The following is a 24,545-nucleotide window of genomic DNA, read 5'->3' as shown; positions in this document are numbered from 1 at the left end:
ATAGATACCACATGCCCTAGCTTTTCTTTGTACGTTTTTTGGTTCGCGTATTGTCTGTCCCACCACCTTCAGAAGCGTGATGCTCAGCAATGGCCTCCAATTGTTTCCAACAAATGCCCGAAGGAAAAGGCTATTCACGTTGTCTGAGCTCCGGTTCAGGTAAAAGGACACCCTTGGAAGCAGGATCTTCCAAGATTGCACTAGGCAGGTCAAGTAACGCCTGTTCTCTGGGAATGGACTCAGAAGGACTCCATCCTTCTCCTGCACCCTGCAGTGGGCTAACAGGATGCTGTCTTCAGGCTTCTGCAGAGCTGGTGAGAGGAAATGGAAACAGGGCAAGTTAAACCTCCACAGAGCTCACTATTCTTACTGAGATCCAGTCAATATTCTTAAGGAGACACTCCCTGGATTGCTACAAGCCTTTGGTTAGTTTCCAGAGTTCTGAAAAGGGTCGATTGTGACCATTTTGGCCGGTGTTCTCACTGCCTCTGTGGAGCAGAGAATTTTCCTAGGTCCCCCCTCCTCATTTCAAGTGGCATCACCCACGCGCTGGTTTTGAGCCTGCATGTGCACACCCTACCCAGTGGCTTGTTAAGCACACTACGCTCGTACTTGCGGTGTATGGAGGCTGCTTTTCCTGGGGTGAATCGTTTGTGGATTCCCTTGGTAGGAGCCAGCGAGGTCATACCCGCCAGCCTGGACACCCACAATTTCGTCTTGCACCTGCCACGGGCTGGGTATGCGACCTTGGAGCAAAGGAGCTGAAATGTCCAGAGTGCCTACTGTGTGCCAGGCTGGGCTCTCCCTTTGCTGCGTGTTTCATGTACATGAGTGTGTTACGTACATTGTATCATGTCCTTTCTGCAACAACCAAGAAAGAGAGAAATGTTCCCATTGAACAGATGAAGAAACTACTGAATACAAAGAACTTAGGGCTGTGCCTGGTGCACAGAGCAAGTGTTCCATGCATTGATTGTTGTGTTGTTGTTACTGCAGCTGTTATTTTCAGAGGAGGAAGTATAGTTGATGAGATTTCTCCAGGCCATTTGAATGCCAACCCAGGTCTGTCTGATTCCAAAGCCCATCCAAATTCCACATCCCCATTCCCGCTACCCTGGGCAAGTCTGTTCCTACTCTGGGTCTCACTTTCCTTACTCTGAGGGATTTGGACTGACTGAAGTTATTCGATCAACAAATACTTTGTGAATTCTGTTGTTAAGATCACTTTTGGGGTGACCTGATGGAGGTCTGTGATTCTGGGAGATCAGTTGCTCAGAGTCACTTTGGTAGCATTCTCTTGTTTGACTTGAAAAAATAGACGGACGGGTAGACGGACAGGCGTGTAACTCCCAACGTGTGCTTTTCTCTCCTCCCTGCTTGCTCCGTCCCATCCCCCTGCAGAGGCAAGAGGGGACAAAGCCAAGTGGGTGTTCACCTGGCCGCTCATCTTCCTCCTGGGCGTCACCATCCCCAACTGCAGCAAGCCCCGCTGGGAGAAGTTCTTCATGGTCACCTTCCTCACCGCCACGCTGTGGATCGCCGTCTTCTCCTACCTAATGGTGTGGCTGGTGAGTGGCGGGAGCCGGGTGGACCGGACAGACAGCCCCTGCCCAGCACCTGCTAGAGGTGGGAGAGCGAACTCAGGCACTGCTGTGCCACCTTGGGCAAGCTGCCACCCTCCCTGACCTTGGCTTATTTCTCAGTGAGAAGGGGTAATGGCAGAGGTGCATGCTGCTGAGCTATGCACCAGGGATGCCCAGACAGATACAGCGTGGCACTTGCATGCAATGCAGGCACGGGGGATTGGAGATGAGCCTCTGCACCTGGCAGGATGGGCAGATAATATGGCGGGGGTGGCGTGGACTGGAAGTCAAGGACTGGGCCAGATCCCTTGAAGATGTCACTGTGAAGAGTTCTAGAGGGCTCATCACTAGGCCCCCATCCTTTCCGGGGTCCCGGGGGAATGTGAGGGAGACTGGAGTCAGTGGGAGCTGAATACAAGCAGCCCTCTATGCCCCTTGCCAAGGAATGTTCCTGTCCCCCTTCTGCGTTCAGGCACATGTATAAACTGTATATAAACTCTTTTAGTCCTCATAACGACCGTTTTTACTATGCCCATTTTACAGGTGAGGAAACTGAGGCGTAGAGATTGAGTAATTTGCCCAGTTAGTTACACAATTAGCATCTAATACACAATTAGTTACATCATTCGTGAGTTCTAGGTTGGGATTAGAGCCCTGGTTTATTCTCCTGAGTTTATGATCTCAACCCACTATCCTGAACGGCCTCTCAGTTTATTGCTGGAATTTTCAGTGCCATTTGGGCTGAAGTTTTGTAGGCGGAGAGGCCCTGGCATAGCTCCTGGGCAGCTCCCCGGCCACGCATCACAGCTCTCAGTACAAACCTTCATTGGCTGGGCTGGGCCAAGAAGGACCCCCTGTAGGATCCTTCCTTTCTTTTCCCTCCTCCATCTCTTCTTCCTCCTTCTCCCCCCTTTTCCCCTCCCCTTCCTCCTCCTCCTGCCTGGGGAGGCCAGGAGCGCACAGAGCAGGTGTGGTACAGGATGGCTGCATTTCTGTTGTGAAGCTCACTGTCAGCGTTCACTGTCCTCCTCACACCCGATGCCGGCTGCAGGAAGGGCGAGCCAGTCTTGGTTTCGGGGGCAGAAGGGCCACTGCTCCCTTAACCCGAGGGGAGCAGCGTGGTGGGGGAAGGTGGGCTGAGGGGATCACATGGCAGCAGATTTGAACCCTAGTTTTGCCATTTAGGTTCCATGAGACTTAGGGAGGTGGCCAACTTCTCTGAACCATGGCCCCCTCTCCAAAACGGGGAAGATCCTCGCTGTCTGACAAGGTGACTGGGGGAGGAGAAGGCTCTGTGCAGGCGCCATGCTCTGAGCTGGCAGCAGAGAAAACTGCTCATAACCGTGGATATCAGCTGTTTGCACCATGAGACACAGCCAACACGGCTGCTCCATGCTTGGTCAGATGCAGGCGAAATAGATGCTGGTGTGTGTGTGTGCCCCTGTGTGCATGTGTGCACGTGTGTGTGTGCATGCACACACCTGTGTGCATGTGTGCTAATGTGTATGTGTGTTTGTGCTCATGTGTGCGCCTGTGTATGTGTCAGCCCATCTTTACATTTGATTTTTTTAAATCCAGTGATATCTCTTACTAAAATGCATTCCCCAAACAACATTGCAGTAAAACAAACAAAAAAAGCATTTCATGATATTTGAGTGGGTATGAGAATTAGGGAAGATGAAATTAACAAATGTGTGAAATTTTCTCTTTTCTAATTATTGAAAATAACAGTATTATTAAATCAGTTCTGCTAATTAGCAGTGAGTTTGGACACTTAGTAACTCTACCACCCCCACTTCTTTTTTTTTAATTAAATCTTTATTGTTGAAAGTATTACATATGTCCCCTCTCTCCCCCATTGACCCCTTCTAGCCTGTCCCACCCCCACGTCTTAAAGCAGAGTCTTAGCAATGGCCTGGCAGGAGTCCGAGGACCCTCCTTGCTCAGGCGTCTCCCTGTGGCTATGAACTCCAGCTGACCCCCATTTAGGGGAATTTCTACTACAGACAATAGTGGAGTGCCAGGGATTAGCCTAATTATTTTTTTTTAATCCTCACCTGAGGATATATATTTTTTATTGATTTTTTTTCTTTTTTTGAGAGAGAGAGAAACACCAATGTGAGTGAGAAACCTCCATCAGTTGCCTCCCAAACACACCCCAACCACAGATCAAATCCGCAACCTGGGTATGTGCCCTGACCGAGAATCAAACCCATGACCTTTTGGTGTACAGATGATGCTCCAACCAACTGAGCCATCCAGCCAGGGCTGCATGTTAGCCTAATTTCCACCCAAACAAGACATGCCAGCCCTTTGGGGGAAACAAATTATTGACCGTGTCAAAATGCAGGGACATTCTAAATGGATCATCCCGGCTGGCACCCTGGCACAGCTGGGGAGACTGAGGACAAGAGGAGACTGAGCATCTGGAAGGATAGGAGGTCCCGGGGCTGCGTCCAGGGCAAAGTGACAGTTGGTAGCATCTTTGCTCCTGAACACCTGGACAGAGTGCACACACACGCACACGCACACGCACACGCACGCACACCCTTCCTTCCTTAGTCCTTCCATCCTTCAAGTTCTTAGCCAGGTAGTAAGATGATTGGACAAAGAAAATGGAGGCATCCCAGGAATGCAAAGATAACCCTGGCCCCTATGTGTATGATGTCTGGTATGACCTTAAAAACACACCAGCCACAGCCTGCTGTGCTTGCGAAGACCGTCATGGCCACACGATTAAGCACTGGTGGGTCAGCCCTCCTCAGCGTGTCTCTTATTGCACAGCCCGAGCAGGCCGGTCAGTGTGTGCTCTGCCCTGCGCTCTGAGGAGAGGACGTCCTGCCACCCTGGTCCCTGGTGACGGTCCCCAAAGTGCATATTACTCCTATAATGGGGCCGGGGGAGGCAGGAAGAACACGGATAAGATATTTTTGAAACAAAAGCCTATTCCGGGTTTTTTCATTGGTCACAGCAGGACTGTGTTCAAGTGAAAAGCCCTCAGGATAAGCAACGCTCCCCCTTCTGCAGGTGACTATTATCGGGTACACGTTTGGGATCCCCGACGTCATCATGGGCATCACTTTCCTGGCGGCGGGCACGAGCGTTCCAGACTGCATGGCCAGCTTAATCGTGGCGAGACAAGGTACCCATCGCGTCTCAGCCCCCCGTGCCATCGGCATCACCATGCGGCCCCTCACCCCCGCCCCCATGACAGTTCACAGCTCTTAGGACGTGCAGTTCAGCTCAGCCGTGGAGGAAACTGTGACGTCGGGAAAGCACGTGTCGGGCTCCACCCGTGGGGAGAATGCTCCCGGGATGAACTCCAGGCCTCGAGGCACATCTGTGTGCGTGCAGCTCTGTGAAAATGAACTTGTTCTGAAATCCCTAATGTGAGATTGCACAGGGCTGAAGCCCAGACTTCTTCTTTTTTAAAAAAAATTTTTTTTTAATTGATTTCAGCAAGAGGAAGGGAGAGGGAGAGATAGAAACATCAATGATGAGGAAGAATCATTGATCGGCTGCCTCCTGCACACCCCCTACTGGGGATCGAGCCGACAACCCGGGCATGTGCTGTGACTGGGAATCAAACCGTGACCTCCTGGTTCATAGTTCGATGCTCAACCACTGAGCCACGCCTGCTGGGGTAAAAGCCCAGACTTCTTCTAGCAAACGAGGTAGTAACGAGGAATGTTCTGGTCCCAGGAAGGCAGGGTGGGGGTGTCCTATACCTCCAGCTGTTTTCCTGTGCTTCTTCGAAGCTCTAGAACTTGTACAGTGTTTTGGTTCTTGTGGTCCTTTTTCTTGGGGCTTACCCAGCTGCGTGGGTTGAGCCAGGTGAGCAGGACCAGCGTGCTCTTTGCAAGGCAGAACCAAAGAGCCAGCCTTTGTTTACCGCTGCTTTCCAGCTCGGACCCCCCACAGGTCTCCCTCTGTGGATGAAAGTTTGCAAGTATGGGGGGCAGGAGTGTGAATATGGAGGGAAATCTCAGAGCAGACAGGGGAGGAGAGAGGCGCCCAGCGGGGAGATTGGCCCTGGAGAGAGGGAAAGTGGGTCTTGTGTTCCTCACATTCGGAAGCGAGCGCTGCCAGAGATTCTCCAAGGGCAGCCTGTGCAGTGCGGGCAGCCGGCCAAGTCTGAGAGGCCTCGCCATCTCCTCCCACCCTCGTTACACCTCCCACCTGGCCGGCTGGTGCCTGTCCCCTCGCTGGGTGCTGCGAGGGAGCGTGTGTCCCAGGCCCCTGTCTTTGGCTTGTAGATGACCATCGTCAGGTCCCCGTGACGTTCTCCCTGCACTGTCTGTGTCCACCTTTCCCCTTTTTCTAAGGAACCAGTCATATTGGATTAGGGCCCACCCTCGTGACCTCACTTCGGTTATCTCTGCAAAGACCCTGTCTATAAACCATTCCCATTCTGAGGCCCTAGGGGTGAGGACTCCAACGTATGAACCGTGGGGGTCACCGTTCAGCCCACCCCAGGCCCCTGTGGGCTTCCGGAGGGAGTGGGCCTTGGATCTCAGAAAAAGGGTTTAGAAACCTGGGGTCTGTGAAGCAGGCATTCCTGTTAGGGGCCGGCTCTGATAGAGCAGGTAAGGGGAAGAACGGGGATTCCCCGTGACCTGCTCCTGGCGAATGACACGTGGCCATCGCCCCCTCCAGGCCTTGGCGACATGGCGGTCTCTAACACCATAGGGAGCAACGTGTTCGACATCCTCGTGGGACTCGGCATACCGTGGGGTCTGCAGACCATGGTTATCAACTACGGATCCACAGTAAGTTCCTCGCGCCTCCTTAGCAAGCGAGCCAGACGCCAGGCACGTGCGTGTCACGGGAATGATGGTGCCGTGGGCCTTTCCCAGCCAGGGGCTCGGGGAGCCCCACTCCCCGCTTCTCCTTGGCACCCCAGCGCCCACTTTCCATGGAGGCTTCCAGAGCAGCCTGAGGGGTGCCTGCAGGAGAAGCCCCGTGAGCCCAGCTCTCCTCGGTGCTTCTGCCCCGTATCTCAGCCCCCGCCGGGCCTGTCCCCTCCTGGTCCTTTCCTCAGACAAGCAGAGTCCAGACTTGAACCCACAGTTCGCTGGTGGTCCACGGCCACCTGCTCACGTGGAACAGGCCTTCCAGGTGGGGGAGGGAGGGAGCGGGGCTTGCAGATGGACGGGCCCTGAGCAGCCCGGAGAGTCAGGCCTGTGTTTGTTTCTCTGCAGGTGAAGATCAACAGCCGGGGCCTGGTCTACTCCGTGGTATTGTTGCTGGGCTCCGTGGCGCTCACCGTGAGTTTTTACATTAAAAAAAAAAAAAAAAGCCTCATGCTTCATTGCATCGGATCTACCCCGTCACTATATGTCTCTGAAACCCCTCTTTCTTCCCCCCTGACAGTGAGGGGCAAAGCTGAGGAAAAAGGGAAATTCAGATACCCCAGACACAATCCGTGCCAATAATGTTGGAAACTGCCCTGGTTGGTGTGCTCAGTGGTTAGAGTGTCGGCCCATGCACGGGGCGTGATCCCTGGTCAAGGGCACGTACCTGGGTTGCAGATTCCATCCCCGGCCCCACTCAGGGTTTGTGCAGGAGGCAACCAGTCGATGTGTCTCTCTCACATCGATGTTTCTCTCGCTCTCCCTCCTTTGCCTTTTCCCCTCTCTAAAAAGTCAAAAGAAAAAAAATATCCCCCGATGAGAATTGACAAAACAAAAATGAGAAGAATGTTGGCACCCACCACTGCACTCTTCCCTGGACAGCTAAGAAGTCACCAGAGGAAACGAAGTCGGTCTCTCCCTAGGAGAGACGTCCTCCCCCAGCTCGTCGGAGCTGGCAGATGGGGGCATGTGGCCAGGCCTGGGGACTGGCACGCAGTAAAACTCGGGTTTCTATACCCCATGTGCCCAGGACTGTGCTCAGCTCTTTACTTCTGCTGATTTGTCAGTCCTTACAAACACCGGGTGAAGAGAGCAAGGCTCGGGGCGAGTGACTTGCCCAAGGTCACACGTTTAGGAAGTGGCAAAGCTGGGTTGGAGGGCCCGTGACGTTGCTCTGATGCGGTGACTATGATCCCACCGTGAGGAGCCTCAATTCAGGGGTCAGAGCGAAGGTAGTAGAGGGAGGTGTGGAGAATCTGGGAAGAATTTAGAATGAGGGTGTGTTCCAAACTGTCCCTCAAACACACATACACACACACACACACACACACACACACACGTAGGAGAAGGTGGTCCAAGCTGAAGTTTGCCAGACTGTAGGCCAACAGCAGCCTTGGAAGTTTCGCTGAAGGGGGCCGAGACTACCAAATTCTGAAGCAAAGGGAGGGCCTGGCGGAAGACCCTAGCTGATGCTAGAGAAGGTCTGAGTGGGGAGGGCCTGTTCCCTGAGGGCAGCTGGCATGTGTCCCCCCAGGGCTGGGCCAGGGTCTCGCCTGGCCATGCACAAGTCTGAAGCCTGCAGGGCTTGCGCTGATCAAAGCAAGGCTATGCCTGGCAGCACCCCTCTGCTCCAGCCCACGCTGTGGGGGAAGTTGTGGGGTTCTGGTTTGTGTGTCGCTTCCCAGTACAAAGGCCTTTTGTATGTGTCTCTCTGCCCCGAGCCCGACCCTTGCCCTCTCTCCCGCCAGGTCCTAGGCATCCATCTCAACAAATGGAGACTGGACTGGAAGCTGGGTGTCTACGTGCTGGTCCTCTACGCCATCTTCCTGTGCTTCTCCATCATGATCGAGTTTAACGTCTTCACCTTTGTCAACCTGCCGATGTGCCGAGAAGACGACTAAAGCCGAGCTCTGCCCGCTGGGAGCTGTTCTGGACACCGGCCTAGCGTCCTCCCCTTGCTCCCTCCCCCCACGAGCCCCCTGCGCTGGCAGCCACCGGCTGTCTTTTCTTACACTGGAAGGAAGAGCCATCATGGTCTTTGGCCACGGCCAGGCTGCTGGGCATCCTCCTCTTCCTGGGAGTCAGCCCTGCCCTCCAGAAGGCGAGATGCAGGGGCTGCTATTTGAGCATCTTTGCCGCCCTGAGCTGCAGTCACAGGATGTGGCGCGTGTCCCATCTCTCGCGGACACGTAGTTCAGAAGGACTTCTGGATGCAGTTTGTCCTTCTGTTTCGCGGCATCCTGAGAAATGAGGTGGTCGGTGACGGTGAAGTCTCCGGGGGCAAGTGCAAAATGGGACTGTTGTCCTCAAGTGTCTCCTCTGGGCCAGAGGCGGGCATTGCTTAGGCAGCTTTTGCTGCAAAGAGAGGAAGAGCCACCGACTTCTGCTGGAGCAGGGGCCTCCCCCTGCCGGGGGTGCGGGGCTGTGATGGCAGACACCCCACCCCTTTTTCTAGACCAATTGGAAGAATGGAAACCGTTTTTTCGGGTTTGTTTATTGTTGTTTTTACAGCAGAAGCGAGAAAACAAGAATGCAATATTCTTCTCCTTGTATTGATGCATTCAGAGAATGAGCAATGAAATATTAAACATGAAATGTCCTACAGACCATCATACTTGAAAAATATCATTCCATACAAAATGGGGACCAAAAAGGTAACACTCACGGAAAGCGGGTCCTGTGTGTGTGGTGTTGCATGGACGCTGACACGCTTGGTGTGGCGCTTGGGAAGGAGGGAGAGACTGACATCGAAACGGGTGCTGATTCAGACGCGGTGGACTCGTAGTTCACAGCCATACATTCCAGACCTTCCGTGGGACGCGGCGCGCTGTCACTTTGGGTTTGTCATTTCTTTGTTAATGCCCGACTCTCAAAACCATCCTGTTGAAAGACCCAATTGTTTGTATGCCCAGCAAATCTCATAGCCCACTGAGCTGGAAGGCGTGTGCCAGCGCCCGGCTCACGACCAGAAGAGAGAGTTCCCGGATCCGGGACTTGGAGTGTTTGAAGCTAAGTTTCTTGAACCTTACAGTTTGCTACCCGTGAACGGCCAAGGGCGGGAGGCTGATTCAAAGATAGAAAAATATTAATTTCCGATCGCTTCCGAGCTCTCAAATATATATTAAAAAAGGTTTATGAACACAAACCATTTGTGGTTTCTAAAATGAAGGCACAATTCATTTTGTATAGAGGTATTTTTATTTTTGTAATATTTCTATCGCAGGTGTCTGTCCGATTCGATGCACTTTCAACATTAAGCTATTTTGCACGGAAGACTGAGTGGGAACCACCCGTGGTGGTGAGGGGAAGGGAGGTGTTTAGTGGTGATTCACGTTGGTGATGGGGTGAAATCCAGTAGCTGATTCCTTCCGGAGACACAGCAGTTGTGACCCGAGGTGGGGCTTGGGGCTGTGCTCTTTAAGGCCTCTCGAATTTCAGCTGGAGGAAGTGTTCAAGCGTGTGTCCTTTAAGTGAGCGTGAGCCTACGCTGGGCCTGAACTCCGTCTCCAGGCTTCCCACCTGGATTTATAGCAGTGTTAGCAGCTACACCACACGAAGGCTTCTCTTTTTGCTGTTTTACCTAGATATGGGGTTCCGTGGTCTTCAAGTTGAGGATAAAGGTGATTTTCCTAAGAAATTGGCTGAGTGGGAGGCCGGGGAGGCAATAGGTCATCACTATTAACTTAGGGTGCAAGGGGTGTCGGGGCCCCAGGGACACTCTGTCCTCTTAGCATAGCTGGCCTGGTCCCTCCGTCTTTACAGACTCATTGGGTTTCAAAGCACATCTGTCTCTCTCTTTAGTCTCAACCCCCTTCCCTTCCCCTCTCTCCCCATGACATAAGTAGGGATTATTCTTCCTTTTAAGAGAAAATTAGTTTTGGAGAAGTGACTCCAGGTCAATGGCCAGTAAGTAGCAGAGCAGGGTCTGACCTCCAGATTGTCACCCACTGTGGCTCAGCCAGTCCAGCAGGGTGGCCATCCGTGGGGGTGGGGGGCAGGCTGTGCAGGTGTGAGTATGTTTTTGCCCTGGTGGTTGGTTTTTATCATTTGAGTTAAAACTCCATCAGAAATTTACTTGATTCCTGGGTTCCCCAGCTCATATCCTAGTATCTACCCCTATCCAACGTCCCGACATTTTTCCTGATATAGGAAAAGAGTTTCGGCTGCAAGGCACAGGCCACATGGCTCCGGAATGGTGTCCCTGGTCTGAATGCGTGTTTCGTTTTCAGAAAACACATCCTAAGGACCGGCCTTTAGCTCCGCAGAACCCTCTGAGATTATAAAGTACGTGCAGTTACCGTTTGAGACTAAAAATAATGTGTTTAATATGCAGAGCACTCCTGGTTAACTCTCTTTTGACTTCAATGTGCCACTGTCACTTCCTTAAAGGGTTGATGCACGTATTGTGCTTAGGAAACTATATATCCACTGTAGGTAAAAATGTCTCTTTTTAAAAATATTTTTCCATCACACGTTTAAAGGATTGCTTGATTAATTGGGCCTTCATTTTAAAATAATGCTTTTATCACCATGCAGGAATACTCCCTTTTCTCCCCAAAGCTAATTAGCACAGGGTAATTACACTGCTACAAGAATAGGCAATTAAAAAGAATTAATTTAGCTCTTGTAATTATGGGGGGGGGGGGTCAGAAAAGAAAAACAAACGATTGCACTCAGATAGGAGATGTCTGTAGAAGCAGGAGCAGGCGTTCCTTCTGATGTCTGGTTTGGAATTCCTCCCTAACGAGCCCGAGCGAGGTCCGGGCGGAAGGTGTGTGGCATCTTGAGAACCTGGCCCTGAAGGAAAGTTCTGGGTCGGCTTCAGTGAGAGACTAATGGGTAAGGGCGTTGGGTGGGGGTCAGGGGGGCAGACTCCTCCCACCCTTCCCGTAAGCCACCATCAGCTGGCCTCTGTGCTTCCTGTCCGTGTGTCCGTCTGTCCGTCCCTCCGTGAGCACAGACCTTGCTGCCCTGGTGAGTTTCCATCTGCTCCTCCCACCCCCTGTGAGGGCAGTTTCTCGCTCTGCCCGTCAGCCCCCTGCCTTTACAGACCCGAGCAGCTAAACGGGCCCGCTGTGCACATCACTCTAGAGCAGCCGTGCAGACCCCGACCAGAGACCCCCCCTGGGCTGCCGGGCTCCAGGGCCGCTTCCCCTGGATGAGGATTTGAAAGCCTTGTAGCATCCGCAGAAGCACAGCACTCGGGGACACCGGAGTCACCCCCAGGCTGGGACCAGGGGGGAGGGGTCCTTCTTTCCTCCGGGTCATTCTCTTCCCTGAGTCCTAGGGCCCCGCCCTGTCCTGAGGGTGGGGTGCACACAGGTGAGATGGACTGGGAGGGGGTGAATTCCCTCCCTCCTGCCTCAGGTGTGAAATGGACCAGTGGGTTATGGTGCTGGGCAGGGCGGGATCTGCTGCCGCGTTTGGGGACTTTCCCCCAGGAGTCAGGGGGCGCGTAGCAGAGCCCTGCAGCTGGTGCCCCTCAGTGGGTGGTGCCCTCCCAGCCCCGATCCTGAGGGCACTTAGGGTCTCTCCCCTCCCACCCACCTCTCGTTCCCTCTCGCCATGACCCTCCCCGGCTGGAGGGGGCAGCCAGGCTGTGTACTAGTATGTGAGGGGCTCCAGCAATTGCCTGTTGCTTGAAGATGCCAAGAACTTGCCTGTTGGGGTGAAAATGTCAGGGGATTGTTCCCATGTGCCGTGATGTAAATATTCCCAGCCCCTCCAGTGCAAGCGTGTCAAACTCAAGGCTCACACGGGCCAGGTAAACAAGGTTTAAGTGTATGTGGCCACAAGAAAACAAAAGCTTCTATTTTCATAGCAACGTAGGTTTATTTTGATAAAGACATGCTGAATACAAAGGGCTGAAATAAATGAGTATCGTTAACAAAATAATAGAACATTTTAATAAAAATATTTTTTCTTGAACATTAACAGACACTGAATAACTGCACGAATTAATAAGCGTAACACAAATAAAACTATTTTTCTTGTTCTCTGAAAGCAACATATTTCCAGTTGCGCACACCAAACAAGTCAGTCCAAGACTAATGACGTGGTCATCGGCTGCTAAAATATTCACTGCTAGTATTAGTGGAGAGAAATGGTGCGCCTTATGCGCCTTACGCAGTAAGGGAAATGAATGCAACATGATTATAGTAATCAGTCATTAGTGAAAGTTGTAGTTCGTTATTAATTATGTATAACAGGATATTGTAAAAATTAAGTTACGAAATTTTTATTAAAACGTCTCTTCCATACCATTATATTGTCTGGGCTGCAAAAATACAGCCCGCGGGCCGCGAGTTTGACACGCTTGTTCTAGTGCCTCCAAACATGGTTTCCATGCCTGCCTTCCTCCCTCTCAGGCAGTTAGCAGATGCGTCCAGGGCATCTGAGATGGCCCAAATCTTAGTAGCTTCATTGCCACATCATGCCCATAGAAACTTCCAGAAGTTTCTGAAAATGCTCTCTGGGTGGTTCTTGGGTGGCAGGAAGTCATCATCTCTCACCTCAATGCCCTGCCTCCCGGGCCCCTCCCTCCCTCCCTCCCTCTCCCTGTGGATTCACCCAGAGCGCTGGGTCCCCCACCACATGTGAGCACCTACTCTCTCTGGCTTTGCACTCTGCACGCCCCTCAAGGCTCCCTCAGCTCCTCAAAGCAGGGAGAAGGGCCCCTCCAGCCCTCGGTAAATCTTCCTCCTGTTAGTCACGTGGGTCTCCATGGGCCCAGCCCTCAGGGCAAAGGACACACAGATTCTGGGGCTCACTTCGAGCCCCGCCTCTTGCCAACCTGGTGGGTCGGGGACCCCTGGGTTGTGCTGTAGAGAAGGCTCCCCAGAGGGCATGGTCTGCAGGGTACAGATTTTCAAAAGGCATTTAGGTGGTTGTACAGTGGGGCCTTGACTTACGAGTGTCCCGACTAACGAGTTTTTCGAGATAGGAGCCGTCTCTCAGCCGATTTTTTGCTTTGAGTTGCGAGCTAAAATTCGGGTTACGAGCCAGCTTCAGATACCCCACCGCTAGTTGGCGCAGCGAACGTCACAGTGGACACCACAACATCAGCCCAGCATCACGTGTCTCACTCGTTCCCTTTTTGATTTGACATACGAGTAATTTGAGTTACGAGCTCCATCACTGAACGAATTAAACTCGTAAGTCAAGGCCCCACTGTATTTGCTTCTTAATACGGAAAACTAAATTGGGGCGCTGATTTTGCACTAGCTTCAGGCCTGGTGGCCGAGAGAAGGCCCAGCCTGTCTCGCTGTCCGGCCTTGGGGAGCTGGTGCTGCCTGAAGTCAGGAGAAGGGGTGCTTTTCTCCTCTTCGGCCTCCCAGGCGGAGCTGGTTTTTCTGTCACCACAGGGAACCCAGAGGAGTGGCCTTAGAGCAGCGGTTCTCAACCTGTGGGTCGCGACCCCTTTGGCGGTCGAACGACCCTTTCACAGGGGTCGCCTAAGACCATCCTGCATATCAGATATTTACATTACGATTCATAACAGTAGCAACATTACAGTTATGAAGTAGCAGCGAAAATAATTTTATGGTTGGGTCACAACCTGAGGAACTGTATTTAAAGGGCCTGCAGGTTGAGAGCCACTGCCCTAGAGCTTTGAACTTTTATGGGGGTTTAGAGGATTCTAGCTTTTCAATGACAAATGGCTCCGGGTTCCATTCACCTCGGCTAAATCCTCGCACACTGCTGGGCTAGGGACTGGCTTTGCATCATCTTTTGTCCAAGTATCTCTAGGCTTCTCATCGCTTCTTAGTGTCAGAGTCTAGCGGCCGAGGTCCTGGAGCCTTCACCCTCTTCGTGGCAGGGCCTGAGAAATCCTCTCTCTGGTCTAGGACAGTGGTCGGCAAACTCATTAGTCAACAGAGCCAAATATCAACAGAAAAATGATTGAAATTTCTTTTGAGAGCCAAATTTTTTAAACTTAAACTATATAGGTAGGCACATTGTTATTAACTTAATTAGGGTTCTCCTAAGGCTTAGGAAAAGCCACACTCAAGGGGCCAAAGATCCGCATGTGGCTCTCGAGCCGCAGTTTGCCGACCATGGGTCTAGGAGAATGCCAGTTGCCTGAAGCCCTGGCACAGATGGGGGTGGGGGTGTGGTGTGGGGGGGGGAGGGGCGGGTGCGACGAGAGTGGAAGACACTCCCTGTACCCAGGGGAGGGAAGTCCAGCCGTGCCTGTGCGGCCTTTCCTTCGGTAGATCGGTAGGTCTGGGTTGGCTGCTTCTTGGTTAAAAGCCTGATGGCAAATGGAGGCATAACGCACACCTCTTCCCACCGTTGCCAGAATTCAAACAGTTGCTTTTTATGCAACGTGTGGGTTGGGACTTTTCCACAGTCAAGGCCAACAGAACCCTTAATCCCGGAGAAAGTTTGTGCCCTGCCCACCCCACCGCTGGAGAACAATTTGTTTGAAGCCATCGAGAGAGAGTGTGTGCAACTAGAGCTTTTGCTTCTGGTTGCGCGGTTTGGAATAAAGGGAGGGTCCCGGGGAACAGGCCCCTGCCCGCTCCCACTTGGGATTCCCAGGTGTCCAGACGGACACGCAAGCTCCTTCAACAGAGGAGCGAGGCCTTTCCTCCCACTGAAGGTGGCTGGGGTGAGCAAGGCAGCTGTTTTTCCACATCGGATATTCTAATGGTTTTTTTTCTGGCCACAGCGGTACCACTGCCCTCACCCCCAGGGGTGCCCTTCTGAGCTGTAGGCCACTTCCTGGAGCTTCCCCCACGTGGCTTGGACTAAGCATTTGGGGGGCCCAGTGGAGAGAGCTGTGGCTGAGCGTCTGTGGCCGGCTCTTGGGGAGTTTCCTCGGGGAACGGCTCGTCTGGACGGCTGGTGTCCAGTTCAGAGCACATGCTCCCTGGCAGGCGCCTTCTGCGTGTGTCTCCCGTCCAGCAGCTGCCAGCGGGAGCGGATGCTCGGTGTCTGAACACAAAGAGAGCTTTGATTACCTAGAGAGGGAAGAGGGCCGCCAGCCAGATGGGGCCAGGCCCAGGAGCAGAGGCAGGAGCTGCCAAAGAGAAGGCCGGGTGAGGAGAGGCCCGCACATCCCAGATGCCCAGGAGGTGGGCTGGGCACCGTTTCTGCAGAGCCAGCGTGTGACCTTCCTGCGGTCTGGCCATGACTTACCCAATAGCAGGCAGATAGAGGCAGAGGGCTCTGTCCAGAAAGAACCCCTAAAAAACAGCCCAAACCAAGAACTTGCGGGGTGGGGGCTCTTAGACATCACTTGAGTTCCCCATAAGACATCTCAGTATGCTGGGCTGAATGCTACCGTCTTTGTTCACTCTCATCTCGGACAGAGCAGGAGCAATGCGCTGAAAAGTTGTAAATAATCTATTTATCCCGCTATTTATTTTTCAATAACTGTGACCTCCTGCACTGTGAATGCTCTGTGACATGAGCTTCTTAGTTTAATAGAACTGCCATTCAATGGGAATGAATTGGTATTATTGGTTACTAAACACTGGCATGAGTCTGTTTTCATTGTGAAGATAAACCTAGAGTAAACACGAACTAAATCTTTATCAGAAACCTAGCAGTCAGTATTGTAACGCAATATATGGCCATCTGTACACGGTCAATAAAACAAATGAGCACACGTTGTCTTTCCCTATGTAGAGCCTCCGTTCGCGTTTTGCTAGGCATACATATTTGTGGGTTTTTTTGAAAGAATTTTTTACACTGGAATAATAGCCATTTGAAACCATTTATATTTGCAGACTGAGAAAAAAATAAACTTCAAAAGGATGAGGGTTGGAGCTTTTTAATGATAATGATTGGTAATGAATAAAACAAAGAAGAAATCTCATAACTTAGCCAGTGCAAATGGGTCCAGAGTGGCCCAACCCTTGACTACCTCATCAGGGCCCCTGTGGTCACACACAAGGGCCCTGGGCCAAGCTGTCACCATCTTGAAATTCTCTATATATAGAATTGAAATTATATATAGAGAGAATTAAAATTATATATAGAGAGAATTAAAATTATATATATATATATATATATATATATATATATATATATATTGATTTCAGAGAGAGAGAGAGGGAAATAGAAACATCAATGATGAGAGAGAATTATTGATTGGCTGCCTCTTGCACACCCCACACACTGGGGATTGAGCCTGCTACCTGGGCATGTGCCTTAAACTGGAATCAAGCCGTGACCTCCTGGTTCATAGGTTGATGCTCACCCACTGAGCCATGCCAGCCGGCACCATATCAAAATTCTTAATGATGTTTTGCATGTTTTCATGTTCACACTGAGCCCTGCAATGTGGCTGCTCCTGCTCACCAGAATAAGGTTATGCCATCAGCTCTTAGGCCTTGAGAAATGGAGATTGGGGGAGAGGTTCTGGTTAATTCCTTTATTCTTCAAGTTTCCTGAGCCTCAGCTGCCTTGGGTGTCATTCCAGAATTTAACATGCACATGAATCACCGGGGCATTTTGTTAAAAAAGCAGATTCTGGCTCAGTGTGAGTGGGATGGGGCCAAAAGTGCTGCATTTCTAGCACGTTCCCAGGTGGTTTGAATGTTCCTGGTTCACTCTGAGTAGTGAGGAGATCAGTCCTCCTCAGAGTGTGCCCTGGGCACCTGCACAGGCCCACCAACATCAATCTGCACCAGGACGAGCATAGAAACTGAGAGAATATAAGTACTTAAGACAACATGATGAGTAATTTTATGCCGGAACCTTTTTATTGCATGTTCCTAGTCATTTTTATTATACTTATGAAAACATCAGTCCGCAGTGAATTAGAATTTTTTAAATATTTGGAAAACATCTTTCCCACAGGTTCTACTTTAGATGAGCAAGTCCGTAACCCCTTTCATCTAACTCTTTCCTGTTTAAGTCAAGCCACCACGTGTGAAGACTTTGTCTTGGTAGTTCCGGTCCAGTAAGCTTTGTGGGTCCTGAAGCCGCGGGGTCTTGGTTCTGAGCGTCTCAATCCATCAGGCACCTCCTGGCTTATGATGTCAGCGAAACACATGATGGGTGTAGTCCCCATTTCACAGATGGGAAAAATGAGGCACAGAGAGCATACGTGCGGTGTGCAGGGTGCCTCGGTTATTCACGATGAGAGCCAGCTTTAGAAACCAGGATTCCTTCCATTTCCCTGGGGCTGCCCAACCAGACAAGGCAGCAGGTGTGAGGCACCCCATGCCAGGGCCAGCTTCATGGGCACACTACCTATGTGGTCACGGAGCACATGCTTCGAGGGCCCCACACTTAGAAGGGCCCCACGCTTGGCTTCACACTCTGCAGAAGCTGTCTTGAAATTTGCGTCCTTTTTGAGCAAGGGGTCGCATGTGTTCATTTCACACGGGGCCACACACATCACGTAGCCAGCCCTGCCCTAGGCCAGGCTCCCTGTGAGGACCACCCATGCAGGGTCAGCATCTGAGGCTTCTGTGGACGAGACTCCCAGGGAGGAAGGGAGATCTCACCTTCCTCTCTGATCCTCAACATCTCCTTGTTCAAGGCAGTATTAATTGCGGCCCGCTGAGTTGGACTCAAACTTCCCAAAACATTTCTCTGGGCACCCCTGTCACAGAAAAGGCACAGGATGGAAGGCACCGAGGAGCCCACGGAGCTGGGCATAGGGTCTAGTAACAACAAAGGAACAGAAGTAGGTCAAAGAAGGGAGACAGGCATTTGTCACCAGCCTTCTATTCAACAGACACTGCCGGCCACCTCCTCTGTCACCTCCAGCTGTGAGATCAGTGTGCCTCCACCCATCCTCCAGAAGAGGAAACTTGGGCCCAGAGAGGCTGAGAAACTCGCCCCGGGTCACACAGTGGACAAGAGTGCGGCTGAGAGGGGAACTGCGCTTTGTGATTCTGAAGCAGCCAGAGCGGCCGCGCCCTGCCCCCACCTCCACCCCCCCGCACCCAGTCACCCTCACAGCGGCTCATTAAGGAAGTGAGTCCACATTTGGGAATGTTCTTACCTGAGGTGCCAGGAGCCTCTTGCTGAGGGCACACCTGTCTTCAGATCCTGCGCTGAGCTGACGTCAGAAGCCCAGGCTGGGACCGTGGCTAAGAAGACCAACATGGGATCAGACTTCTTCACACTGACCGACCTGGGCCCACCCAGGCCTTCCCACGCAGAAGGCCTGAGGACACCACGCTTGATTTTTAGAGGAAGTAAATGTCCCCGAAAGGGAGAAGTGAGAGAAATAAATCACAGCTTCACCCTTAAATAGTTATGGACAGTCTTCTCCGCCAAGCACACTCTACAAGAAAGTATAAGATACAGTCCTTGCCCTCGAGACAAAAGACCAATGAAGAGGATTCGCAATTACCTCTCAATGGCGGCCACTGGCGACCCAGTCTCTTTATTGCTGCTCTGTCTTCCTCAGCATATGGCTTCTGCCTCATAGCCCAAAAAGGCTGCCTGCCTTCATCTGGACTGCAGTCTCAGGAGATGTTAAGTCAGACCCAACCGGTTAAGCTGCTCCCGAATTTCTGACCCATAGAAACTGTGTAAGAGAAAAAACAAAAAAGCTTATTGTTGTTTAAAGCTATTGAATTCTAGGGTAATTTGTTACACATCGATGTATACAGGTGTTAGCCTGTTGGCCCATTTGTTCAACTGTCCTAAACCCCAAACTTGGACACACACGATGAATCAGACATGATGAAAGATTGCCTGCTAGAACATGAGGAGTTCCTAGGGTGGGGGTGGGATGGGGGGGGGGGGGGTTGGAGCAAAATCATGTGGTATGTGCCCTTGCCCTTGGAGCCCTTTCTGACCATCATGCACAGTAGGGTCACAGTACCTGGCACATAGTGGGAACTCTGCTTCCCAGAGAACAGCTTCAACCTCCTGGCTTGCCTTCTGGTAGACGAGCCAACTTGGAGATGAGGAGCTGCTAATGCTCAGTTATCTGGCCTCTTGTCAAAAATGTGGATTTGTTTCCCAGAGGTCACTGTTTCAAAGTCTCTTTCCATTCTCTCACTCCAAGTGCTGCCAAGAGAAAGGACGTGATAACCAGGCAAGTGAATCTTTCCTAGGCCAGCTGCCTTCCCCCTGCCTGCAGCCAATGTTAAGGGCTGAGTCCTTCACCACCCACCAAGGGCTCCCTCCTCCTTTAGGCCTCCCTGGCCATCCTTCATTGGGGTGGAGGGAAGACAGAAAATGATCTTGAAAATGACTCTCTCATGCCGAATCTTTATGTCAGAGCATCTTGAATTTTACCTATAGCTCATGACCTTGTTTTCTTAAATTATAAAATGTGCAGTACTCTACTATATATTCCACATAGCCAATTAATTCTCACTGGGTGCTTTTTGACTTTTGCAAAACACTTGTATCTGTAACAAACCTATGGTTGCAACTGATGAACAATAAGAATGTTGTAAATGGACATATATTTGTTTACACTAATGAGTGTAACCAATGTGAAACAACAAACATGTAAGTCAAAACTTGACTCATTCATGGATGACATGAATGACTTCTCAGAATAACCAGACAATAGCCTTTGAAAACTGGAAGGATATTTGCTTTATCTTTTGTGCTTTTTGTAGCATAATGACTAGAGGTATGACATGCTTTTAAAAACAGCTTTTTTGAAGTATAATTGATATACAATAATTGTACATGTTTAAAGTCCACGATCTGATTAGTCTTGATAAATAGGTAAATGTCCATGAAACCACCACCACCATCAAGATAATGACTGTATCAATCAACCCCGAACGTTTCCTCACGTATGGCCTTGTTTTTCTGGTCATTTCTATACAGTTGTAGTGGACACAGTTGGTTATCTACCTGACATCCATTCTCTTCTTCCTTCCCAACAGAACCTTAATTTTGATGAGGTCTCATCCTCTCCCCAACATGACCAGGAAAGGTCACCTCCATGCCCAGGACCCCGTGTGGGTCCTAATTAACCTAAGCCCATCGGTGCATGATATTCTCCTGGAGACTGGGCCAGGCATGTGACCTTGGTGGGCCAATCACACTGCATGGACTTCTGTCCCAGGCTTAGGAGGGAGGCTTTTCCCCTTTCTTACAGGATGGACCCAGAGACCATGATTCCAGCTGCCACTGGAAGTTGTCTTGAAACTGTAGAAGAACTCTCGTGAGGATGAGGAGGTCAGAGCAGAGAGAGGGACCAACCTGAGTGATGGGTGGCAGTTGAGCCCTGATTGTTCTGCACCTGGGCCTGCAGCTTCTCAGGTGGCTCCCACTGAGCCCTGCCTCCTAGTTTTCACACCTTTGTTTAATCCCTTCCTCTTGAGTGTGGGCAGGATCTGTGACTGGCTTCTGACAGAATAGGGCGAGGGCGAGGGGTGTCACTTCTATGACTAGGTTATATAAGGTTGTGACGTCCATCTTGCAGTGGACTCTCTATTGCCTTCACCTTGCACACCCTGATGAAGCAGTGGCCATGTGGGAGATTTCCACACAGCCAGGCGTTGACAATGACCTCCAGCCAGTAGCCAGCAAGGAACTGAATCCTACCAACCACCATGTGAGTCTGGAAACAGATCCTTCCCTAGCTACGTTTTCAGATACAACCCTAGCCCTGGCCAACACCTTGACTGCAGCCTATGAGAGACCCCGAAGCAGAGGCAACCATCAAAATTGTGCCAAGACTCCCAACTCCCAGAGACAGTGAGATAGTAAATGTGTTGTCTTAAGACACTAAGTTTTGGGGTAATTTGTTACACAGCCATAGCTAACTGAAGCGCTAGTTTTTGAGTTATACAAGACAATCCGGTTTCTTTGTACTCAATCCATCCAGAGTCCGGGTTTTCTGTCACCTAAATCCAAGAGCATCTTCCGATGGCAAGTCTCATCCCACCATAACCTCCCAGGGCCTCACTGGTGTCATCACTTGGTAGACAATGAATTCAGGGCATTCTTGACCCTAATTTTAGCCCATCTTCTGATGGCACAAAGCCGGCACAATACTCACAATGGAACAGAACTCAGAAAGGGAAAAGCCTTTCTCTTTGGTTCCAAGTTGTTCTCATTTAGCCAACAAGTGCTTATTAAGTGCTTGCTGTTTGCAAAGCCCTCCACTGGATATTGGGAGAGGAAAAAATTAAAAGGACGGTGTATTCCCTGCTCCCAAGGAGCCTGCACTCATAAGGATAATTGAAGCATGAGGACCGTGTAGTCAAGTGTCTGAAATATGTGACAAGTGCAGGTTAAGAGGGCACTTCAGTTGGGAGCAGACAAGCGCCAGAGACAGGCCTTTGAGTCAGATGAACTGATGCAGCTGGTTGTCTGGGCAGGACAGAGGTTCCCTGACAAAGATCTTGGAAGCTTCCAGGTTCTGCCGCAGGGATGGGTGGGACTGGTTGAGGGGAAGTGGGACCCCAGGCAAGAAGCCGACTGATAATCCAGATTGGGGGAGGGCTTTGAAAGCTTTTTGGGGTGTCTCCTCAGTTCATGAGCACTCTCTCTCTGGGATTGCCAGCTGGTGTAGACGTTTTGTTCCCTGATGACGCCTGAGAATACTGGTTGATTTTACAATAAGAAAGCCCCACCCCCACCCCCCCCACCCCTGCCTCTTCGTAAGGATTTCTCCAAAGTAACAGGGAGAAATCTTCCAAAACGGTGTGGGGGCTTAGTGAGGGTCAGAGAAAAGGGAAGAAGTCACAGAAAGAACTGGGTTCTGTACCTCCTTTTGTAAAACAAAATATGGCACACAGCAACCATTTTATTCTAGTTCACAATTATGCCATCAGGAATTCAGGCAGGGCCTGTCTGGTGGTTCTCCTGTTCCATGTGACAGGCACAGAGGTCCCTGCACGGTGCATAACTACCAAACGGGCTGGGCCTGAGCAGGATTTGAGCCCAATTTGACTCCACAGCTTTGCCCTCCTGCTGTCCCCCCGGCCTTTCTTTATATCCCAGGAGGCTGACCCATACCCATAGGGACTCCACACCCACAGGGACTGACCAATGGGCTCCCAAGCTTTCTGCTTCCAGCTAGCTTTGTGATGGGGGTGGGGGGTGGGGGGTGGGCACTGCAAGAGACTGGAGGGAGGGAGGAGACCAGAGTATTCATTTTCCTGGCCGCCTCCCTCCAGACCACCGTGACTGGCTGTGCCCCTTGATGCAGGTCCCTGCCCTGCTCCTCTCCCCTGGTGGCCTTTCCATAGGACAGGACTCTGGTTCTGGGTCTGGTAACCTCCCCTTGCCTCATCTTTGGGCAGATCCGAGGTTTAACAGCATCCTGCCTTGTACTTCCCTACCTACACATTTATTAACCCCTCCTCACATTATCCTGATCAGAAGTGCCATTCCTTTCCTGTGAGATCTGACTAGAACAGTAGGGGCCTCGGCCATAGGACAAATGACAGCTAATCCTTATTGAGCACTTACTATATGCCAGGCCCTGTTCTGAACACCTCACCTTCACTGCTCATGCAGCACTCACAGCAGCCCAATGAGGTAGGCGCTGTGACCACCCCATCTCGCAGATGAGGAAACTGAGCACAGAGAGGTTGCCTAAGGTTACGCAGCCTCGAAGTGATAGAGCTGGGATTTGAACCCTGGCAGCCTGACCCAAGCCCCTGCTCTCACCAACTACTCTACGTAGTAGGGAAACTTCTGTCGAAAGAACACGCTCTGTTTCCTCAAAGGGTCTTATCCAACTCGGAGCAGGTTTGGGGAGGTTTGGAAAAGTGAGACTGTGCTGTGTGACTTTTTTCTTCACTATTTGCCCCTAGAAATTCCAGGGAAACTGGGAGTTGACCTCCTGAAAGTGAGGTTTCTCTGAAAATTCCCACACTCCTCCTCAGGACTGAGTCTATTTGCACTCACCTGTGTGGAGGGGGGAGGAGGCTAAGGAACTTGTGGAGGTGAGAACCACCCCCCACGAGGACCCTAGAGATCCGAACCAGCCCCTTATGTTTTGAGACCATAAGTTGAAGGCTTTACTCTTCTTTCCTATGGTCCCGCTACAATTAGACATCCCCTGGACCCACCACGGGATGGAATATGGAGGGAGGGGCTGCAATCATGGAGCTGGGAGCCTTGGGTGGCAACTAATAGAAACCTGACTCAGACTGTGTTTGAGTTTTTGAAAAAAGAAAGAAAGGAAAAAGGATTGTATTGGTTCTGGTAACTAAGATGTCTAATGGTGCAGCCAGCTTAGAGCATATCCGAATCTTGGCCATAAGGGATGTCAGTAGGGCACAGTCTCTCTCTGCATTGCTTTCCTCCATCTTGGCTTTCTTCTTGAGGACAATTTTACCACATGGTGGCCCAGGTGGCTGTTGGGCCGCCCCACGTTTATGCTCTCCCAGCTGAAGGCCAGAGTGGAGCAGGGGAAAGACTGCTAGCCTTCCCTCACAGTGCTAACAAAAAGTCTGGGGAAGGATCTGATTGGCCCCAACTTGGGTCACATGCTCACCCAGGAACCAATCACTGTGCCTCGTAAGTGTAAAAGCTCTGATTGGCCAGACTAGAATCATGTTCTCCCTCTAAAATGGGAGTAGTGGGTTATCATCTCCAGCTGAGCCCAACTGGGGAGGAGCGGTTCATTAAAGGGAAACCAGGTACCAAAAAAAGGTGAGATAGGGGGAAGGAGCTTGCAGGCCCAAACAGCAGCAAATGTTCACTTCTCAGCAGGAGTCCTTAGATCCATGTCCAGGGAGAGAAGTGAGGGGTGTGAAAAGGGGATCCAGAGATGGGGCTGAGGGCAAGCTTAGTAGAGGCCACAGCTAAGAGGGCCTGGTCAGAGTTCTGGAATCTTGGCAACCTCCTCTTTGGTTGGTTACAAGTATGGGGAAGGAAGAATCTTCCCTCTACTCTCCTAGGTTCTCCAGGCAGGTCTCATAATTAAATCCACATGAAGCAGATTAACAAGAGAAAATTGCCGAATTTTTTTACATAGGTATGCATGGGAACCCCACCTACAGAGAGTGAGAGACCCCACTTACATGAGAGGTTGAAAAGTCAGGAAAGTAAAATGACGTATAGATGACATTCGAGCGAAGGATGGCCTTGAGGCCTCAGAGGGGAAGGTCAGTGCATGATGATAAGAAGAGCAGATGTTCAGTAATTAGTTGTTTGCCTTGCCTTAAAAATAGGTCTAAAAAGTTATCTCAGGGTAATCACTTAT

The 24,545-nt window shown here is 51.0% G+C and overlaps 1 protein-coding gene across 2 annotated transcripts in view; it reads left to right on the top strand.

Moving 5' to 3' along the window:
- The window catches only part of SLC24A4 (solute carrier family 24 member 4), a gene marked incomplete at its 5' end in the record, with an annotated part of 115,838 nt that extends 106,790 nt beyond the window's left edge, over positions 1-9,048 (top strand). For both annotated transcript variants that reach the window (XM_081099115.1, XM_081099114.1), the window contains 5 exons: positions 1,402-1,568; positions 4,611-4,725; positions 6,240-6,352; positions 6,785-6,850; positions 8,185-9,048. In XM_081099115.1, the coding sequence (XP_080955241.1) occupies positions 1,402-1,568; positions 4,611-4,725; positions 6,240-6,352; positions 6,785-6,850; positions 8,185-8,337 (614 nt within the window). In that variant the 3' untranslated portion in view covers positions 8,338-9,048. The remainder of the gene's footprint in view (positions 1-1,401; positions 1,569-4,610; positions 4,726-6,239; positions 6,353-6,784; positions 6,851-8,184) is intronic.
- Between the last annotated feature and the right edge of the window lie 15,497 nt (positions 9,049-24,545).

The sequence above is a fragment of the Myotis nattereri genome (genome assembly GCF_964212035.1).
Source record: "Myotis nattereri genome assembly, chromosome: 1".
NCBI classification, from domain to species: domain Eukaryota; kingdom Metazoa; phylum Chordata; class Mammalia; order Chiroptera; family Vespertilionidae; genus Myotis; species Myotis nattereri.
Note: the sequence above shows the minus strand (reverse complement) of the source record. Positions and strands in the feature narration are given on the sequence as shown.